This window comes from Papio anubis, chromosome 2, assembly GCF_008728515.1.
Source record: "Papio anubis isolate 15944 chromosome 2, Panubis1.0, whole genome shotgun sequence".
Classification (NCBI taxonomy): Eukaryota; Metazoa; Chordata; class Mammalia; order Primates; family Cercopithecidae; genus Papio; species Papio anubis.
Window position 1 is genome coordinate 77,968,531 of NC_044977.1, and position 20,040 is coordinate 77,988,570.

The 20,040-nt window shown below is 35.2% G+C and overlaps 1 protein-coding gene and 1 long non-coding RNA gene across 2 annotated transcripts in view; one reads left to right on the forward strand and one right to left on the reverse strand.

The window, feature by feature from the left end:
• Positions 1-3,520: 3,520 nt before the first annotated feature.
• LOC116273647 overlaps positions 3,521-20,040 on the forward strand; it is a 36,933-nt gene continuing 20,413 nt past the window's right edge. Inside the window, exon 1 of the long non-coding RNA XR_004181949.1 lies at positions 3,521-7,747. This is a non-coding gene — a long non-coding RNA (uncharacterized LOC116273647). The remainder of the gene's footprint in view (positions 7,748-20,040) is intronic.
• On the reverse strand, positions 8,429-19,712 carry LOC116273646 (receptor-type tyrosine-protein phosphatase gamma-like). The gene is made up of 3 exons (XM_031662791.1): positions 19,537-19,712; positions 9,862-9,997; positions 8,429-9,310 (listed from the first exon to the last, which is right to left on the reverse strand). Exons 1-3 carry the CDS (start codon positions 19,695-19,697, stop codon positions 9,164-9,166), a joined length of 444 nt encoding a protein of 147 aa, XP_031518651.1. The 5' UTR covers positions 19,698-19,712; the 3' UTR covers positions 8,429-9,163.

The window sequence follows — 20,040 nt, forward strand, 5'->3', positions numbered from 1 at the left end:
AGGGGTAGTCATCCTGCTTGGTGTTCTCTAATATCCTTGGATCTGTGGCTTGATGTCACGAATACAGGAAAACCTAAGTCATCATTTCCTCAAGAATTTCTTCTGTCTCCTTATCTCTTTCTTCTCCAGTTATACAATATGTACATCATTTGATATTATTCCACGGTGTTTGGATTCTTTACACTGTTTTCTTTCTTTTCCTCTCCTTTTTTTATTTTGGGTTATACATATTGACCTGTCTTCAAGTTCACTGATTCTAATAAGTGTATTACATTGTGGTTTCATTTTGCATTTACTTAATGACTAAAGATATTGAGTATATTTTTATGTGTTACCTGCCAGCTGTGTATCTTTGATGAAGTATCTGTTCAGCTATTTTTCCTGTGTTAAAAAATTGGATTGTTTCCTCTTATTAAATGGCAGGAAATAAAGATAAGTCAAGGAAGACCGCTAGATTTTTAGTTTGATTACCTGAGTAGATGTTACTACTGTTAGAAGACTAGGGGAAGAACAGGTTAGGGGCAAAATTCCAGTTCTGCTTTTGTCATGTTAAGTTTGGGATGCTGATTAGATATACAAATGGAGATGATAAATGTTCAGCTGGATATAAATTTGGAGTTCAGGGCATAGGTTTGGACAAGATATATACTTTGGGAGTCATTGGCATATAGAAAGTACATAATTCCATGGATCTGGATGGAATTACCTTAAGGTCTACTTCAACAGAAGCTTGGGGCATGCCAGCATTTAGATGTAAATCCAATAATAATGGAGATTTGAAAAGTAGCAAATATTGAGGTAGTGAAAAATCCCATCAAACTTTTTGAGTAATTTTCACTCTGCAAAAGCACCTAAGGGAGTTGAATTTTTTGGACCCCAGGTTGTTCTTAGCATGTTCCTAACCAGTAAGATAAGAGAAACATTAGAGAAATATTACAAGAAAATCTCAGAAAAGAACTGCTAACCATGTTGGAATGTTCTGACACAAAATCCAGTTCACATATTCTTAAGCAATGTGTCTTAAGCAAAAGTTATCTTAATAACGAATATTAATGATAAATTCTGTTTAAGTTCTCATGATTGTCCATCCTTCCATGGAAAATGTTTCATATCTAATAATCTATTATAAGAGCCAATCCCATATAGCTATTTTTAAGTGGTCAATTTTGAAACATTGTCAGGATTCCTGAGTCATGAAAATGTTAAATATTGGCATATAATTTTAAATCTACTGTTTAAACACCAAGTGTTAAAAGAAAAATAATCATAACTTATTTAATAAGTCAATAGTGTTGACACAAGGAACAGATAATATTATGTATGTAGTGAGATACTTTCACCATATAAATACCAAAACATGAAGTGCCTGTAATTTATGGCCACTTCTTCATAATACAATAATGAATGTCTAATGAGGCCAGGTAAGGCTACGTTAAGGGATGATGATGGTTGTGATAATGACAGTGATCTACTGAAAGTAGCGAGAGATATAGGAGATAAAAATTGGCTGAGGAGAAAGGAATTATCATTGTTTGTATTGCCTTATAGAGTTTTGGGGCAGAGAGAGAGCACTGCTGCTAGTGATGGAAATAACATTCACCATTTTCATAGTATTGTGCAGTGTTCTGTGCCTGGTCCTTGACATTAACAAATATTATTAAGCCTTCTGTTGCACTTTTCTGAAATTATGGAGCTTTTTTTTTTTTTTTTGAAAAAACAACAACAACAACAAAAAAACCCACAAAACTTTCCTAGAAGGCACAGAGTGACTTAAATGGTTAGAAGAGAAATATTCAAGCTTTGGGGCATCATGTATATTTATCCATTCCCTGCTTCTGCCACTCTTGTTTCTGGACAGTAGGACATATGTGTTGCTTTCACTACCTACCTTCAGCCCCATTCACCTCTCTTGGATCTTACTTGGCTTTGTTTTGTTTTGTTTTGAGACGGAGTCTCGCTTTGTCACCAGGGCTGGAGTGCAGTGGCATGATCTTGGCTCACTGCAAACTCCTCCTCCTGGGGTCAAGTGTCTCCTGCCTCAGCCTCGTGAGTAGCTGGGATTATAGGTGTGTGCCACCATGTCCAGCTAATTTTTGTATTTTTAGTAGAGACAGAGTTTCACCATGTTGGCCACGCTGGTCTCAAACTCCTGACCTCAAATGATCCGCCCACCTCGGCCTCCCAAAGTGCTGGGATTGCAGGCATGAGCCACCATGCCCGGCCTTTATTTGACTTTGTGAACTTCTTCATTAGTGACAGAAATTTCTCAGTATTTCTATTTAACTGGGCAAGCTTAGGTAGGTTGACTCATTACTGATAAAAGGTCTGCCAAGCAATTAAATAAAGCAGGGTTATGTGATACTTAAAATGGCTAGTATTAATTGAGTACTTACTATCTACTATCCCAAGATCTTTGCATGCATCATCTCATTTACTCCTCAGAGCAGTCTATGAGGTAAACATTAGTTTCTGTATTTTAGATGAAGAAAATGGCACTTAGGAAGGTGAAGTAACTTGCCTCATAACACCGTAAGTGGCAGAATTGACTGGCACCCTTGGCTTTTTGACCCAGTAGTCCTCATCCTTGAATATTTTTTACTGTATGGAAAAATGTTTTCTGAGTTCTAGTAACTAATATAGAAAAAACAGAATTTTGTCAGCATACTATGTAATAGTGTCTGTGATTACAGGTTTTACTTGTTTGCTCACATTGGTGCACAATAGTCTTTTTTATTCTTTCCCTAAAAACCATCTCTACTATAGTGCCAACTAAATATTTTGGAATAAATTGAAGAACTAATTTTTTTAAGACTAAATTATCATCTTTGTCTCAACTAACTTGAAATGCCTCTGCCAACAACTTTACTTTCTATATAGAGTATAACTAACATGTGGTCTGTAGTAGACATGCAGGAAATGCTTATGGAATGGATCCTAACATAGTGCTAAAGATGTCTCTGGTTTAGAATGCTCTTCTAAGCTTTGCAAGGCCCACTGGATATTGCTGCAAAGCCTGCCTTTACACCCTGCAAGTGTAGGGTGTGGGAAACGGAAAATAGTTTATAGGCCAGTAACTACAAGTCAAATGATTTGAAATTACCACAAATTAGATAAAGTTAATTTCTTCTTTTCAACTTTTGAGCAACATAATTGTTATATTCAGATAAACTGCTGGTGTAATTATCCTTCTCTGCCAAACTTCATAATCACAAAAGCCAATTTTAACTTGCTAGTAACCAACTTCTGGTTCCCATCTTCTAGTGCCTTTATGTGATTTTACTAACATAGGCAGGAATTTAAAGCCATTGTCTTCAATCCTGTTTCTGAATCCAGGCATGGTCAGTAGTGATTTGTTTCTAAATCTCAAAGTTCCACAATTAGCTGTTTAAAAATAGAGTTTTGGACCAGTAGCTTTTTGTATTCTGGTTTATTTCTGCCATTTGTAGTAGCATAAATGAAGCTTCCTTGTCTAGGGTTATGTCCTGGGCAGTAAAAACCATGGAGTAGAAAATTGATTTTTTAAAATGATTTTGAATAGTCATAACTGCTGCTTAATGGAATCATCTTGGGTGAACTTAGAGGTAGTTAGTAATGTGTGCTGCGTGCTGGTTGTCTAGGATTTTCATGATGAAAGACTTAGAGATAGTTCTACTGCCACTCTTGGTTGGTGGTTTACTAGCCTGAGATGCAAGATGGTGTCATAATTCTTATAGGATATCTCAGAGGCAACTGCTCACAGGATCCAAGCAGGTTAATTAAATGACCGATGATGGCTAGACATAAGGTGATAGGGAGCAATGTAGACTTTGGTGAACTAGAGAGCATATATTCCACCTAAGTGTGAAAACTGCTGTTCATTTCCATCTTGTTACTGTCATGGGAGAGTGTGAGCCTGTTACAACACCCAAATTTTTTAAAGGAGCTTGAAACCTGAATCTTAATGCAAAAGTTTTCATTTTTTAAATATTGGTAACTAATACAAATTTTAAAATTATGAGCCAAATACAATGTATCTGTGGACTGAATGCAATCTACAAGCCATCAATTTGTGGACCTCTGGTGTATCCTATGATATAGGGTAGTAGTTTCCCCATGGGTATAATTTGAGGAAGACTAGGATTATATCCTAAGAGATTTCATTCTTTTGTGCTAGAGTCATTCTTCCCTATACTCTTCACACACAGTTTCTTAAATTCCTCATGACTTGGCGAGAGTGAAGTATCAGCTCTTATCTCTATGGGAAGAAAAACTGGGGCCTTGGGTAGGAAGAGTTGAGCACCCGATGTGGAGCCACTAAAAGTTAAGACAGAATGGTAGGCCAAAGCTGCCAAGTTTGGGACTTGTATACCTGTTTGGAAATGTCAAAAGTCCTTGTTAAGTAGAAGCAATTGTACTAATCCTACACATACAGATTTTTCAGAAGTCTTACCAGGATATATCCTTCATCCTACATAGTAAGTATTAAGAGAGCTGTTACAAATCTAGTTGATACACTAGAGAAAATAGTAATTCTGTTCACAACTTAGCAGCAGAGTCATAAACAGAATAAAGTTTGATTCCTTAGATAAGCAGGTAAAAATGTCATTGTTTACTCTTTAAAGGAGAAAGAACATTGATAAATCAACCCAGCAAAGACCATTCTTTTTGGTTTGCTGCCTGTGTAAAGATGACAACCAATGTTCATTTTACTACCATGAAAACTTAGACCAGAGGGTTGGTGGGTATTAATGTGATCTGTTAAGGGAGACTAGTAACCTGATTTTATTGGATAGAGACATTTTCATAGAAATGCTCAACACTACTGAATACATCAAAAACCATACTTTATTTTATGTATAGCAATACAATTTACATATTAAATAACACTATAATAGAATGATTTGATATAGTTTAAACAGAAGAAAAAGGGAAAATTTTCAGGTTACAAAATCCCTCCCCCTGAACAAATATTAAAAACAACAACAACAACAAAAAAAAAACACCAAAAAAAACCACTTTTTCCAAATGGGTCAATGTGACGAATGTATTCAGTGACTAATTATGTCTAATTCCTATTGCACAAATGGTCAATGGAATTAAAAAGAAAACCCAACTTTCACAATCACTGCCTCAAAGAAATAACACATGTTGGATTCTTTTGGAATGTAAAGATGGTTTTTGCTACTTCAATACACAGAAAGTTGAATTCACATATCCACCACAAAAAGGAAAAAAAAAAAAAACTATGACGGAGGTGAAACTAGAAAAAAATTAGCTTTATATGAAAATATAAAATTCTATGATTATATACCATAGATACAAAGTTCCCAGAAGATGCTTACCCAAGCAACAAAATATTTACAGTTTTAATGATTTTTAGCTATTTCAAAATGAAGTGAAAGAAACATGAGTCAACATGAAGGCAGAATTCTTTAGAAACAATGGCTGCTTGCTAGTTTCAAATGTCCTAACAAAAAAAAGGAGTCACTACCCCAAATGTTGGAGAGTTGCGACATTTTATAAAATTGACTGTCTCCTTTTCTGGAGATGTTTATTTCTTAAAACTCAAGATATTTTTCTTGAAATTAATTATCCTCTGTAGAAAATGCTTCCCTTTGCAAATATTTAACAAAAATACTAAAAAGAGTTTAACAGCTAAGACAAAGTAGAGGCCAAATATCATTATTACAATTCCTTCCTATTTGTAGCATGCCTTCTTTCAAGAGATAAGTAAAGCCAGGATTGTGTGTTAAATGGCAACTAAGGGAAAGCGCAAAGGATTAAGTGAAATTACATCTGTTAAAAAAAAAAAAGCAGGCATTTTCCCTTCATATAAAAATTCACTGGCACCATTTGAACATAAACTTTAGAACATAGGAGTTGAAAATGCATTTCCAGTATAACCGCTAAATTCTTAAGACAAAACTACATTTTGATTCTTAAATTATGATGAGTTGGGTTTTTTTTTTTTTAAATTTTTGCTTAGAATTAGTAATATGTATCTTTGGTAAATTGGTATCTATATTTTAATTTTAAATACAGTATATATGCATTTAAGAAAAATTCATAACAAGGCTGTTGTGCTGTGTCATTATAAAATAACTATTTACTGATTTCAATATGTCACTCTGGGCTAAAAACTCCAGCAACCAGAACTTGAACACCATAATCCTTCTTTGGCCTCGCTGGACTCTTCTACTTGAATAGACTAAAAACTCTAAAGGCATAAAAATTAGGATGACCAATTAGCTAATCTTATTCTTTTTGAAATTCAGAAATTAACTTTTTTCATATTAAAGAAGATATCTTGGCTATCGCATGTAAGAAAGAGTTCTCCTGATGGCAACGTGTCTTTTCTTTGATGTCCAGCACAGCCATTTGGTCTGATCATTGCAATTTATTTTTATATGATGTGTGCATTTTGCTTACCTAAATTCATATACACAAACAGCTTATTTTATAAAGTAGCACACATTAATTTGCAATAGCTATTTCCTTTCCCCTGAGTGCAAGTGTTAATAACCTTGTTATGTATGTAAGCAATGTGCTTATGTCTCAAAGAAAACCCTGTCTTTGAAACTCTGCCTCTGGAAAGATGCAAGCTATGTTTTTGCCAATAACACATGAATAATAATAGTGAGGATCTTGCAGGGATGTCTGCAAGGACATCCCTGTCTCTTGCAGGGATAAGGACCTGCTAAATATAACTGTCCTCATCGAAGTGTGTGTGGACCACTTTGGCAAGATGGGCAAGTAGGAACTGCTTATAATTCAGTGGGTCAGGATATGGAGACTTTGGTTCAAGCTTGCTGGAGACACACAGATTGCTCACAGGGAACTTCTAAACTCTTTTGTTGTTTATATCCTATTTACTAGCTGTTTTATTGTGATTCTGAAACCACTGTAAGAGATAGCCACAGAATTGCATTGGAGGGTCTGCCTTTCCATGAATTGAGCCCTCTATAAATAGCACAGGGGGGAATACTTGCTATTTGTCTTTGAACCAATGTTTACTTTTATTAAAAAAATCACTGAGAAAGGGACCATGTACCCTAACTTGAACATTATTTTTGAACATCAAGCCCACTTTGCCATCTACTAAAAAGAGTTAACACATATCAATACTCGATGCAACTAAAATAACCCACTTAATTGACTAAAAGAAAAGTCTAGCTCATTGCTTTCCTGATTCTCCTCAGCATCTGGCAGTTGTACTGTTCCTGTGTTCAAGCTTTACTTGAACTTTACAGAGCTTCCTATGTCACCTCTGGTGGGAACGGAGGGGCTGTAAAGGTGTCTGTCATCTATAGCACATGCAACTTAGCATGCTCTCTTGAACATCTTATCTTAAGACTAGCTTATACACCTCTTGAAAAGCAGAGTATTCCATGTGTATTGAGAAGATGAGATAAACCCTGGTAAGTTATGTAGTTTACAAAAACTCCATTGACCTAGCCTTTGCATTCAAATTCTTTAACTTGGCCCATAGCTTCTTTCTCCTTAGCAATTCTTGTCCTCCAGCACCATTCTGACAAACTTTATGAAAGCCAACTCAAGATAAATAGAACCTCAGTGCTGATCATCATTAATGTTTAATGCCTACCCAGATGGCATGACAGCAGCCAGCGTGGCCTTTTTGTTGAAGTTAATTGACATAAAAAGTAAACAAAACCCTATTCTTCTTAACAGGCCCAGTTCTGGTGATGATTTCACTTTTGACAGAAGCTGTCCCTCAAAAGCAAACATGCAATAGAAGAAACAGATCTCAGTAAGTAGCTTATTTTTCTAACGAACACTACTGAAATTTCTTATTAATGCTCCCAATTTTCCCATTATGCACTGCAGGGTGAATATGGCTCCAGAGGCTGCACTAAATAACTTCCTTGAGCTCTAATGATTATTGGTGTCTTTTACTGATGTGTATCTGTTCTTGACACTAAACTATACAAAAGCATACAAAGCCATCTCCCTCTTTTAAAAACTTGAAAATGTGGGTATCATCTTTAATTAAATATTTTAATTCTCTCTCCATATCAGATTTATCTATGTGTGGGAGTTTAGATAGTCCCAAGACTTTTGCTAATAAAGTATTTCCAATTTAATCTTAAGTAGAAGAATGTATATAATTAAGAGATTTATTATAAAACATTTGGCAAAGAAGAAAAGAATAGTAACTATGTAGGTAGTTTTTATTAGATTGCTATATGAGTAATAGGGAATTTTTAGAGGGCTAGTTTCAAAATTACACACCTGCAGTAGTTTTCATTCTTCTACCTACTGTGAGGTATGGTATTATAAACTGAGAAGCATTAATGGAGAGTAACTAAAGGGTCTCCTAACTGAGTTGTATATAATATTGCCCTCTTGCTATTGTTAAAGATAGCCCTGATTTTAGGATGTAGCTATTTCAGAGAGTCAAAATGGAAATAACACACATTGTCCACATAGCTACTGTGAAAGCTGTAATACAGAGTTATCCTTTATTTTGACACATTTTTTAAAAACTGTGAATATAACTTTGTAACTAATAAGGGATGGTCACATGAAGCAGTTCTTAAGCCTTCTAACTTCTTAAGGGATCTCTTAACCAGCATAAATGGAACTGTTTCAAGGCCACGACATTAGCAGACCTTTTTAGCTCCCAATAGCCTGCTAGTCTGTAAAAGAAAACAATGCTATCCACTCCATTAAAATACAGAAGGCATACAGTATTGAACAGTGCCTAAAAAAAAGGAGAGGAGTACTGAAGAAAAGTACAGCATTGCCTGCTAGTAGAATGCAACTGCTTTAGCAATAATAATAATAATAGTAATAATAATAATAATAAAAGCAATATTCACTGTCGTAACAAAGACCTTCACTGTATCGAACTAAAAAAAAGTAGCATGTACGTTGTGATGGAATGTCACATCAGGGTTTGCTGTTGTGTAAGATTATAGGCAGTAACACTGATCATATAGTGCAAACTAGGTAACATTGCGTTTCCATGTGTGAAATGAACACAGGTGCAAATGCTCAGTAGGATACCAGTAAGACATAAAATGGCAAAAAATAAATATCAAAACTTTTATCAGTGTAAAAAAGTAACTGGGTTATTGTATAACCTAGAGTCTGGCAAAAAAGGCCTCAAAAAAGTTCTCAGTCTTCAGAAGTTTACAAATTAAGTGCCCTTTCAGGATTCCAGTCACACTAGGGACTCCATGCTCTCGGCAGGGTCTGATTCATCTGCAATGAGAACAGCACCATTTTTGTCCACTGTCATGGGACCATTTCCATTTTCTTTAGTGCTGACCAAGCTGAGCATTGCTTTATAGACGAACTGGTATTGTTCCTGAAAAACAAGAGGAAGACAGTTTGAGCTAAAGAACAGCTTAGTCATTTCATGTAAGCTAGAAATACCGATTAAAATGGTAATTGTGAAAAACATACTGGAGAAACAGAAATATCATAAATGTTATCTAAGAAACTTTAAAAAAAATCATTTGAGAATCCATTATAGTCAAGACCTATACCTTCTTCATGTTCTTTTGATCTCTGTTAGCTTGGAACCAATTCTCAATGTTGATAGTTCATTAAGATAACCGGAAAATACTATCCTCTAAAGCAGGGCTTCTCAACCTGAGCACTACTGACATTTTGAGCCAGATAATTCTATGGTATTGAGGGCTGTCTTGTGCTCTGTGGTTTGCTTAGCAGCATCTCTGGCCTGTATCCTCTAGATGCCATCCATTTGCAGTTGTGACAAGCAAAAAAATCTCCAGACATGGCCAAATGTCCCCTGGGTGGGGGAAAATCACCCCCAGTTGAGAACAACTGCTCTAAACTGTGAGTCTGAGTTTCAACTGATGTAGTACAGGTTTTACACAGAAGCACACTACTTACAATGTCTGTGAATACTCCAGGCCTCATAAGATTGATCATTTTTGCAACCTGGAAAACATCCACAGCGTTTTCATTCTCCAGTTGCTGGGACAGGGTGGTAAGGGCACATAACATTCCTGCTGAAACTGCTCCATACCTGGGGGAGAAAAAAAAAGATATGATTTCAGATGTATAAAGGGACCAAATATATTTAAACGAAATTACTGTCATGTATTTTCATAGAAACTAAGTAGTCTGTTTTGACGTTTATTCTAAAGACACGAATGAATGAAATGCTGGATGGGGGAGGGATTTGGAAGCTAGCATAAAGGTGAGATTTGTTTATGAAGTGGAATATCCCAAATTGGTTCATTAGACGTTTAGCTTGATATCTAATAGGAAATGAGAGGTTCAAAAGTAGACTTGGGAGAGCTTAAAGATGATTTGGTATTGGTGATGAGTTGAGTGGTACAATAGAAAAAACAATAAAGAGAACCTCTTAACTAGAGGTTATTGGACAAACAGCCAGTGATGAAGGGCTCTGAATTTTTTTTAAACTGTTCCAAATAGTTAAATTGAACTTACAGAATATGAAAAATTAAAAAATGGAAATATATGGCTCCAAACAGACAATTTCCAAAATTAATTTCATATGAAGTAATTATTTTTGGCACTGAAGTGGAACTTTCCTAATGAGAGCACTTTCTATGAAATCCTTGGAAAGATAAATATGGTTCTCTTTGCTTCACAAAAAAGTCTTAGAAAGGTAGTAAATTTCCATCAGGCCAGGTTGGTAACTCCACTTTTCACAGGAATCTGTGATGGAACATAGTTTCCACATTAGTGATGAGAAAACAGATGGATTAAATGAATTGTTCAAGATGCTGTTGCTGGCTGGTGACAGAGATGAGACTGGAGTTCAGATGCCCTGTGCCCATTGTTTTTTGAAAAATTTAAATGTCATTTCTAAATTGTTACATAACATTAAAATATTACATGTTTTACATCTTTAATACAAATAAGACCAAAGTCCCCCTTAGCCACCACTCCCCAACTTTAGAGGTAACCTCTCCAGAGGTAAAAATTATTACACATGTAGATACAGCCTTCCAGATTTAGGTATATCACTACATTTCAGTTCAACTCATTATTTCATCATTATTTCGTCTGCTACATGCATACGAAGTTTACCTTCTAGATGGACATTTAGCTTGTTTGAATTTGTGCACTTTAGCATAGGTACTGAGTAGAAGGGCTAGAGTCCCAGGTATGCCCATTTTTACTTTTAAAGATACTACTGTATTTCTTTCCCAAGTGGTTGTTACCTGTTCATACTATTCCCAGCATGAGAATACTTGCTTCTCCTCATTGTTTTAAACTTGAAACACTTTTGCCAGTCTGATGAGTGGAAGACTGTATCTTACTAGGGTTTTAATTTACATTTCCTTGATTACCAGGGAAGCTGAATGTCTTTTTTTGAATATTGACCATCTATATTTTCTCTTCTGAAATTGCCTAATTAACACTTTTCTAGTAAGTTTGCCTCTTTCAAAATGATTTATATAGGAGTTATTTTTACAGTGTCTGTAGTACTTGTGAGTTTTTTCCCCCCCCAATCTATTTCTCTTAACATTGTTTGTGGTCATTTTGTTATACGGAAGTATAGTTTAGATGTAATCAAGTTGATAAATCTTTTATTTTTGTCTTTTATTGGAATCTTGTTAGAGAATGCTTTCTCTAACCTTTTTTTTAAAGATACTTTCCTACATGTTCTAATTTTACTTTTTTACATTTAATTGTCTAATTCATCTGAGTCTTATTCTTGCTTTGATGTAAGGAAGGGGTCTGATTATAGTTATTTTTCCATTGGATAACCAGTTGTCCCAGCATTTCTTATTTTACATTGTGATCTTTTCTCATTGACATCAGCTTCCTTTTTTGCATGTACTACATTCTTCTATATGCAAGCCTATTTCTGAACTCTATTTTGACCTTTTATTCTGTTTGTCTATTTTTTGTACCTCCCCATGTGTATCCCAGTTCCTTAATAAGTCTTGATATCCGATAAAGCAAGTTTCTGTAATAGTCTTGGCTGTCTCTACATTTACTTCATATTGTTTTTAGCGATTCAAACATACAATTTTCATTTTTTACTGGTACACTTATGTCCAAATAACTCTAACCTTCCACCCGACTCCATCCTGTTTCATAGTAATTTTGAAACCAGATTGTTAAGGAACACAAACATTTTTGTTGGGATTTTGATTAGGTTGCACTGAATATATTGATGGATCTGAGGAAATTACCATCTTTTCAATCTTGAGTTTTTCTCTTCATGAGCATGATGTCTTTTCTCCATTTATTCAGGCCTTTTATAGCTTTTAACTAGGTTTTATAGTTTTCTTTATAGTCTTTGCCAATTTCATTTTTGGTAAATTTTTAGGTACTTTAGAGTTTGTTACTCCTATTAATGGCCTCCTTTTGTGACAACATTTTCTGTTTAGTTTCACTTCATACATGGGAAAGTTACTGATTTTCACATGGTGAAATTGTATCCGGTCAAACAGAAGAACCCGGCTTAAGTTTGAATAGTTTGTGGATTCTCTAGGTAGTTGACATCTTTATCTGCCAATAATGAGAATATTCCCTCTGTTCAACTTTTATGCTTCTTCTATCTTCTGCTTTTACTGTGTTGGCTAGCACCTACATAGGCTTACATACTAGCACTGAAAGCAAGTATCATGTATCTTAAATGTTCAAGCTTCTAAGTTTTTAATACTAAAATGTTTGCTAATATGCATCTGGTAAATAACAATTATAAAGGTAAAGAGGATGCTTTCTATTTTTACTCTAAGTGGTTTTTTTTGGAGGAGGGGGGTCATGAATGGGTGTTGTTTTATTGTACGCTTTTCAGTATCTATTGATTTTTTTTTTTAAATGTCTCTAAAAATGTCCTGAATTTACTGATAAACTTTTGGTAATATATCAAAAGCTTAACTAAACCAGCTCTGCATTACTAGGATAAGTTTTTCATGATGTGTAATTAATTCTTTTAATATACTAGGTTTTATTAGACAGTTTTTATTGGCATTTTTGCATCAGAGTTCAAATAAGTAAGCTTGGCCTATACATTTCCATTCTGGTGCTAAGCCTTTTTTGTTTAAATCAATGTTGCATTAAATCTTCTGTATGTTACTGTTCATATGTAGCCTTGGTCAGGACTTATGGGCCCTAACAAGTGGAAAACTCATTCTCTTATTCAGTTCTTAGTGATCACTAACATGTGTTGTGCTTTATGTGCCATGTTCTCTTATAGGTATTTACATGTACCGACTTAGTCCTCACAGTAACCCTATGGTATGGGTACCAGTATTATCTCCGTTTGAGGTTGAATAAATAAGGCACATTTAGGTGAAGTAACTGGCCAAGATCGCATAGTGAGACTAGAGTTTAAAATTGAACTGATACATGTAAATGGCTCAGAACAGAGACTGGCACACACCACATACCATGTGTTCACTAAGTGTTATTTTACTATGCTTATTTCTAGGCTTAAACATTTATTAGTATAGAGTTATAAAATCTTAAATGCTTATTTTCTTTTAAAATATGTATTATTTTTAGCTTTTTATTATAGAAAATGTTAAACAGACACCAAAGCATAATAGTACAGTAACCTTCATGTAGTCATCATTCAGTTATAATGATCAATAGCTCATGGCCATTCTCATTTCATTTCTGTTTCTTCCCCAATATATTTTGAAGCAAATCTTAGGTGTTTTAGTCATAATTTAGTATCAAACTCTAAAAGATAAGCACTTAAAGAAAACATACTATCGCACCTAAGCAAATTAACAACTTTCAAATTTTTTTGTGTGTGTGTGACGAAGTATCGCCCTGTCGCCCAGGCGGAGTGCAATGGCGCGATCTTGGTTCACTGCAACCTCTGCCTCCCCAGGTCCAAACTATTCTCCTGCCTCAGTCTCCCGAGTAGCTAGGATTACTGGTGCCTGCCACCATGTCCAGCTAATTTTTGTACTTTTAGTAGAGATGGGGTTTCACCATGTTGGCCAGGCTGGTCTCAAACTCCTGACCTGGTAATCTGTCCATCTTGGCCTCCCAAAGTGCTGGGATTATAGATGTGAGTCACCGTGCCTGGCCAACTCTTGAATGTTTTTAATGTAGCTACAGATAAATGGTAGAATTTTTCCTTCATCATATTTCCAAAACTGTATCTCTTATTAGACTATTTATTGCTTAAATTTTACTATCTCTTTCCAGCCCCCATTTTCATTACTATTTGCTTTTAATTCCTTGTACTTTTTGTTGATTTATCTGGTGCTTTTTCTGGCTTGAGCTGAATGCTTGATTTATTTTTAACCTTTGTAATATGTAGAGTTTACACTGGCTTTTTGTGTTTTTTTTTTTTTTTTAGTACAGTTTGGCTCCATTTCACCAGGTTTTAAAATGCAGTGCCTTTATCATCATTTAGTCTTAAGTACTTTGCAATGTCTATTTTGGTTACATCTTCAATCCATGAATTATTTATAAGCAATCCTAGATGTAAGGATTTCAGTTTCTAGTTATAAGGATTTGAGATCTTATTTCACTGTTGGTTTCTAATATAAGTGGGTTGTAATCAATGAATGTGGCCTTGTATGGTATCTGTTGTGGGGGAATGTATTGAAATTCCATTTATGGCTAATGTATATAAATAAACCGTTTGTGTTTGAAGAGACTCTAGGTTTCTCTATATAGTCTCTCTTGGGCGCAAACTTCTCTATATCACTATTAGATCAGGCTTGTTAATTGTGGTATTGAAATCTCTCTGAATGCTACTGATCAAATGTATCCTGGTCACTCACTTTAAGAACTTAATACTTTATTCTGTTTTTGGAAATCCTCAGCTGCTATTTCTTCCTCTTTAACCTGTCTTTTATTGCCCTATGGATAACTTTTTAGACATATGTTAGAACTTCTGTATGTGGCTTCCATATTCTAGTTTTATTTCAGTTCTGCACTCCAGTAGTGTCCCATCTTTTAAGTTTTTAGTTTCATGAATTAATGTATTTTTCTCATTGTTAGGCTTAAGTTGTTCCTATTTCATAATAAATATTCTGCATTTCATAAAATCTTCCTTTAGATCTCTGAGGATGTATTTTAATACCCTATTAACTCTGATTTATTGTGGTTTTTGGTTTTTGTTCAGCATGTTGCCTTCCCTCAGATTCTAAATTGTACTGAGTTGACATCATTTTAGCATGGTATTAAAAAATCATTTGTACTGATTTTGTTTGGGAGGGAAAGAATTTAACATTTGTTTAATCTGTTCTAGTGAAATGGTTACCCTTAAGATCCCCCCTTTTTTCTTAGCTCTTTCAAAGCTATCTGTGGCCAGTCAGATAGAAAAGTCAGGTAACATGTATGTTTGTTACGGAGTATGCATGCCCTCCATGTGAGATTACTCTCACCTTTCCATGGGTTGCCTTTCCTGTATTTAGCCACACTTAAATAAGCAGCAAAATGAAGGAAGTATTTATACAATATGGCTTAAATATGACAAGAAACTAGCAAGTCAGATCAATCAAATATACAGATACTTTTAAATACCTTCTGCATACCAAACGTAATGACAGAAGAAAGACAAAAAGTAAGGGCCATTCTCTTTCAGAAGTTTAGGAACTAAGTGGGATTAAAGAATGTTCATCGAGTTCCATGGATTTGCATTTAAAACTACAGGGACTTGGTGCAAAAGTGATATAAGTAATCTGTAACCTAGATAAAATGAGAGTAGTATATAAATTCACTGGCTTTGATATTTTGTTTGCCACTTCCTCTAAGGGCTCCATTAAAAGTAATGCTTATTTAACTAGTGATGTTAAGAAAGAAACCTGATTTTTTCTCATCTTTCCCTGCCTTTACTTCAAAGACATTACAAAAGAAATGAAAGTACTTTAAGTTCCTGATGTACAGTGATGTTTTTTAAGTGCTCTGTCTATATTCATTTTAAAACAAACACATTGTGGTTCCTTGTATAGTCAGGATGGTACCTGTGGGCATTTAACCATTTTTCACTATTTCATATATTTACTTATAATTATTGTAGTTTTTAATACTTTGTTTTTAAAATCATAACCAAGATAGAAATCCAGAGTTATAACCCTGACACTGTGAAGACATGGAGCTTCCCTTTGAAATCGGTAGGGCGGAAAGGAAAACAAAAAAATTGAAGCTTGAATAAGTATCAATCTTAGGGAAGAATGACAACATGAAAGCCTTCCATAAGGCTCTCAATGAAAGTGAAAATACTGGAATTAATTATGATTTGTGGGTGTCTTTGCAGCCTTTGCTATAGAAAACAGTCCATCTTAGCAGTCTTCAGACTCTTTGATCTCAGGGCCAAATTAAAATAAAAAATTATTGAGGACCTTCAAGGGGTTTATTTGGGCTGTATATGTCAATATTTACTGTATTAGAAATTAAAACTGAGAAAATGTTAAAATACTATTAGCCCTAAAAGTGATGTTATCACATGTCATGTACCTCTGGGAAACTGTTATTTATTGTCCACTCATGACAGAATGGGTGTGAATAAGGCAGATAGTATTTTTATATTATTATGCTATCCAGTAGGGTGATACACGTATCTCCAGAGTGAGTAATTAAGTATTTGCACAGGGAACTCTTCTTCAGTCTGTGAGTAAATGGAGTAATTTGGGTGAGGTCTGATCTACAGCTGTCTTATAAGACTATGTGAGAACCATGCTTATGTTCTAAACATCTTCTGTGGGAACACAGGCTGTTTTTAAAATCAACAGTAATGATGCAGATCAGCCTCTGAGCAGAATAATCTTGAACAGTTGACTATAGAATGCTGAGAATGAAGCCGTCTGCCTTTAAGCTGTGCCTGTCCTCAAATAGAAGCAGTTTACTTTTTGGTTAGGAATTTTATTCTTAGCTCACTTATCTAGACATGTCATCCACCTGGGACACACCTGAGACCGCCACCGCCGCCACCACCACCACCACCACCACCTGCCGCCCCCAAAAGTAGGTGTTAAAAAGATCTCTATGAAGACTAAATAGATGTCACAGTGTTTGCACACTAAAAGTTCAACTCTTTGCCTCACATATCAAATGCGTGCAGGCCTTCTCCCCAAGCCTGTTCACTGCTGCCTTTGACAGAGGTTAAAAACACTTTGAAAAGAAGAATTTAAGCAGCCAAAATAACTTTGAGCAATAAATGAGACAAAAAGCAAGGCTTTCTGGGGACAATTTGTATAGGGGTACATAGGCTTAATAGTTTGTAAGTCATCACAATTTACAACACATACCCATTTCATGCAAATACTTATCTAGCACCCACGCTGTCCCAGGCACTGGGTTTCACCCTGTGGAAACTGGGATGAATAAATTACCATTGCTGGCCTTAGCAATGTGAGAGTGACAGTCATGTACACAAATAATTATGGTGTGACATGATAAGAAGGAATGACATTTAGCTGGTATGCATTGGTAAAGATGTCATGTTAATGATTTCACTTAGCACTTCTGGGATGAGTTAGAGTCTCAGAGAGTGACTTTTGAACTGTGTTGAATGAAAGGGCGCTTAGAGGAAAGAGGATTTGCAGGGGCAAGGTGGTATGCAGGAAGTACTTCAGTGGCAGATTGGGATGATAGGTGGAAATGTAAACTTACACCAGATTGTAAAAGATTTTGAAAAGTCTACTGAAAGAATGGATGGCACCAAGAAGACTTGGTGGTGGCCAATTAGACCTGGAGATGAGGGAGACTCAAAAAGAACTCTGATATGTTTCTGGTCTGTACAACTAAGTTGATTAGGGGCAGGCAGGGAAGATGAGTTTGGTTGTAGCTATGCTGAATTTGAGGTGTTTGTAGGCCATCAGGAAGTGATGTTTAGAGGTACAAAAAGTAGGTAAGATGGAAACTGAAAAGGAACTGATGTTCAGAGTATTTCACTAGAGCTAGCAAGTGTTAAAAATTTTAAAGTTTCTCTTCAATAATTTCAATGGAATTAACTTATTCCCTGCAGAGAGTAGATAAATGAATTAATACATTTCTACTGGTGGCTTTTAATGCATCTCACCTATATGATATTTGCAGATCTACTGGTTTAGGATTAATTTGCTCTTTTTGTATATAGGCCTAAGAATGAGGCCTGTATACATTTGATTAATTCCAGAGGGGATATATATTCAGCATGTGACATAAAAATCACTGAATAAGACAAAAATACTCAAAAGTTGAATACAGATAAGTGAATCAAACACTTCTGTTTAGTATTTAACTGGTGGTTATTTTTCTTTTCCTCTTTCCTTACCCTAAAATATAAGATTAGGTGCATTACTGACTTCAGGACAAAACACCTCGGAGTACTACCATAACAGCAAAATCAGTCATGTAATTGGGCAGTAACATTAGAATTTGATGACAAGAGATGATAAGAGCTGGTAAAACTCAGGAATTCTAGAAAATGCCCTAACTTTACGCTATAACTGCATACCACAAAATTTTAGTTCAGTAGCAACTCCCCAGTTATTTTGAGGCTGTCTGTGCTATTTAACCACTGTTGATGGTTGTCACATTTCCGGTGATCTTACTTAGTGTGCTATTTAATTAATGTTTCAACTGTAATGCTTTTCAAATCTTAAGTTTTCATCTTACTAATTAAGAGTCAGGCCAATGTTTTGAAAGACTATAACATTTTTTGGAAGCAGCTAGTACACATTACTTCAAGTAGGAGAGTACTGTGATTTGAGGTGAATGAAGGTGCTGAGCCCTTGTGTACTTCATGTTACAGCATTAGTGCAAGGAAAAAAAGCCTTCACAATAAGCTTCACTTTCAAATTTATTAATACTTTATGCTAGTTGGTAATTTAATGAACATAATGGATGCTGCTGACCAAGAGCTACCTTGGAACTAAAATAAAAATGGGAATGTGTAATATTGGCTAAAGGTTTGTGAGATCTGAAATGACCCAATTATATAACCAACTTACAGGCCATGAAGTTTGGCTCCAAATATCCATAAACAATAAGATATATCTATGACCCTTTCCTTCTTATTAAAGTGGAAAGGTGCTGGGCTGGGATACCATTCGGACACTTAGAAGCTCTGAGACCAGGTGCAAGTTATTTTTCTCTTTGAGAATTCATATTCCTTATCTTTAAATTCCAAAAGACAGTACTGTAGACTTTAAAACACATCATGAACTTTAAATATTATCATTAATATAAAACTACTAGTTTTATCTCTACTCATCAACTAAGTCATATTTTAAAAGGTTATTTCCCTAACAAGTGTTTGAAATTCAGTGTAAGGATTTTAAAAAATTATTTAATTAATGTAAACAGTTATTAATTTACTGATTTGTTACTAACACATAAAACCTCTAAATGCATGCAGGTCTACTTCTGTAGGCTAAGCTATAATACTCTCCCCTTTCTCGACCATCTACTCTAGAAGAACCTGGGAGTCTTGGAAGAGTTTGACATATTACAGTGTAAACAGAGCAACAACACTTTGTACATGTCCACATTAGAAATAACATGGAGTTGTCACAAGCTGAGGTGATAGATAGGTTTTAAAATTCCGGCTTCCTTTTCTACTGCTTTCAACAAGAACTTAAACAAAAAAAACTGTCTACATTTTAAAATTAAGAAACAGATACATACTCATCATGAACAATGGTGGGACCATCCCTTGTTAAGGCCTCTTCCTTGATGACGTTGATAAGTTCAAAGGTACTGCTTATGGGGGCATCTGGGTTAGGCCATTTGGGACACTGAAAGTGCCGAACTTCTAAGACATAGTCATCCTGTAACCAATACAACATGAGTCAAATCCCTTCCTTTATTTCACATATCTACAATCTAATGACTAGAACTTGCTCCTGAGAAAGCATGTGTTATAGGTACCTCTCAACAATGTTGTGTTGACCAAACCACAGTTGGAAAGAAGAAAAATGCCAAGAAGGTTTGCTTGCTTGCTTGCTTTTTTTTTTTTTTTTTTTAAAAAAAAAACCTGGTGTCCTCATGTTGGACATGAGATCTCTAAACTTGTTCTTCCTCATCTGTTGTTTTGTATCCTCTTGATTTATTTTACATCTTCCCATTTCCTCCCTACCCCACAATTTCTTTATCCATTTATCTGTTGATGGAAACTTAGGTTGTTTCCAT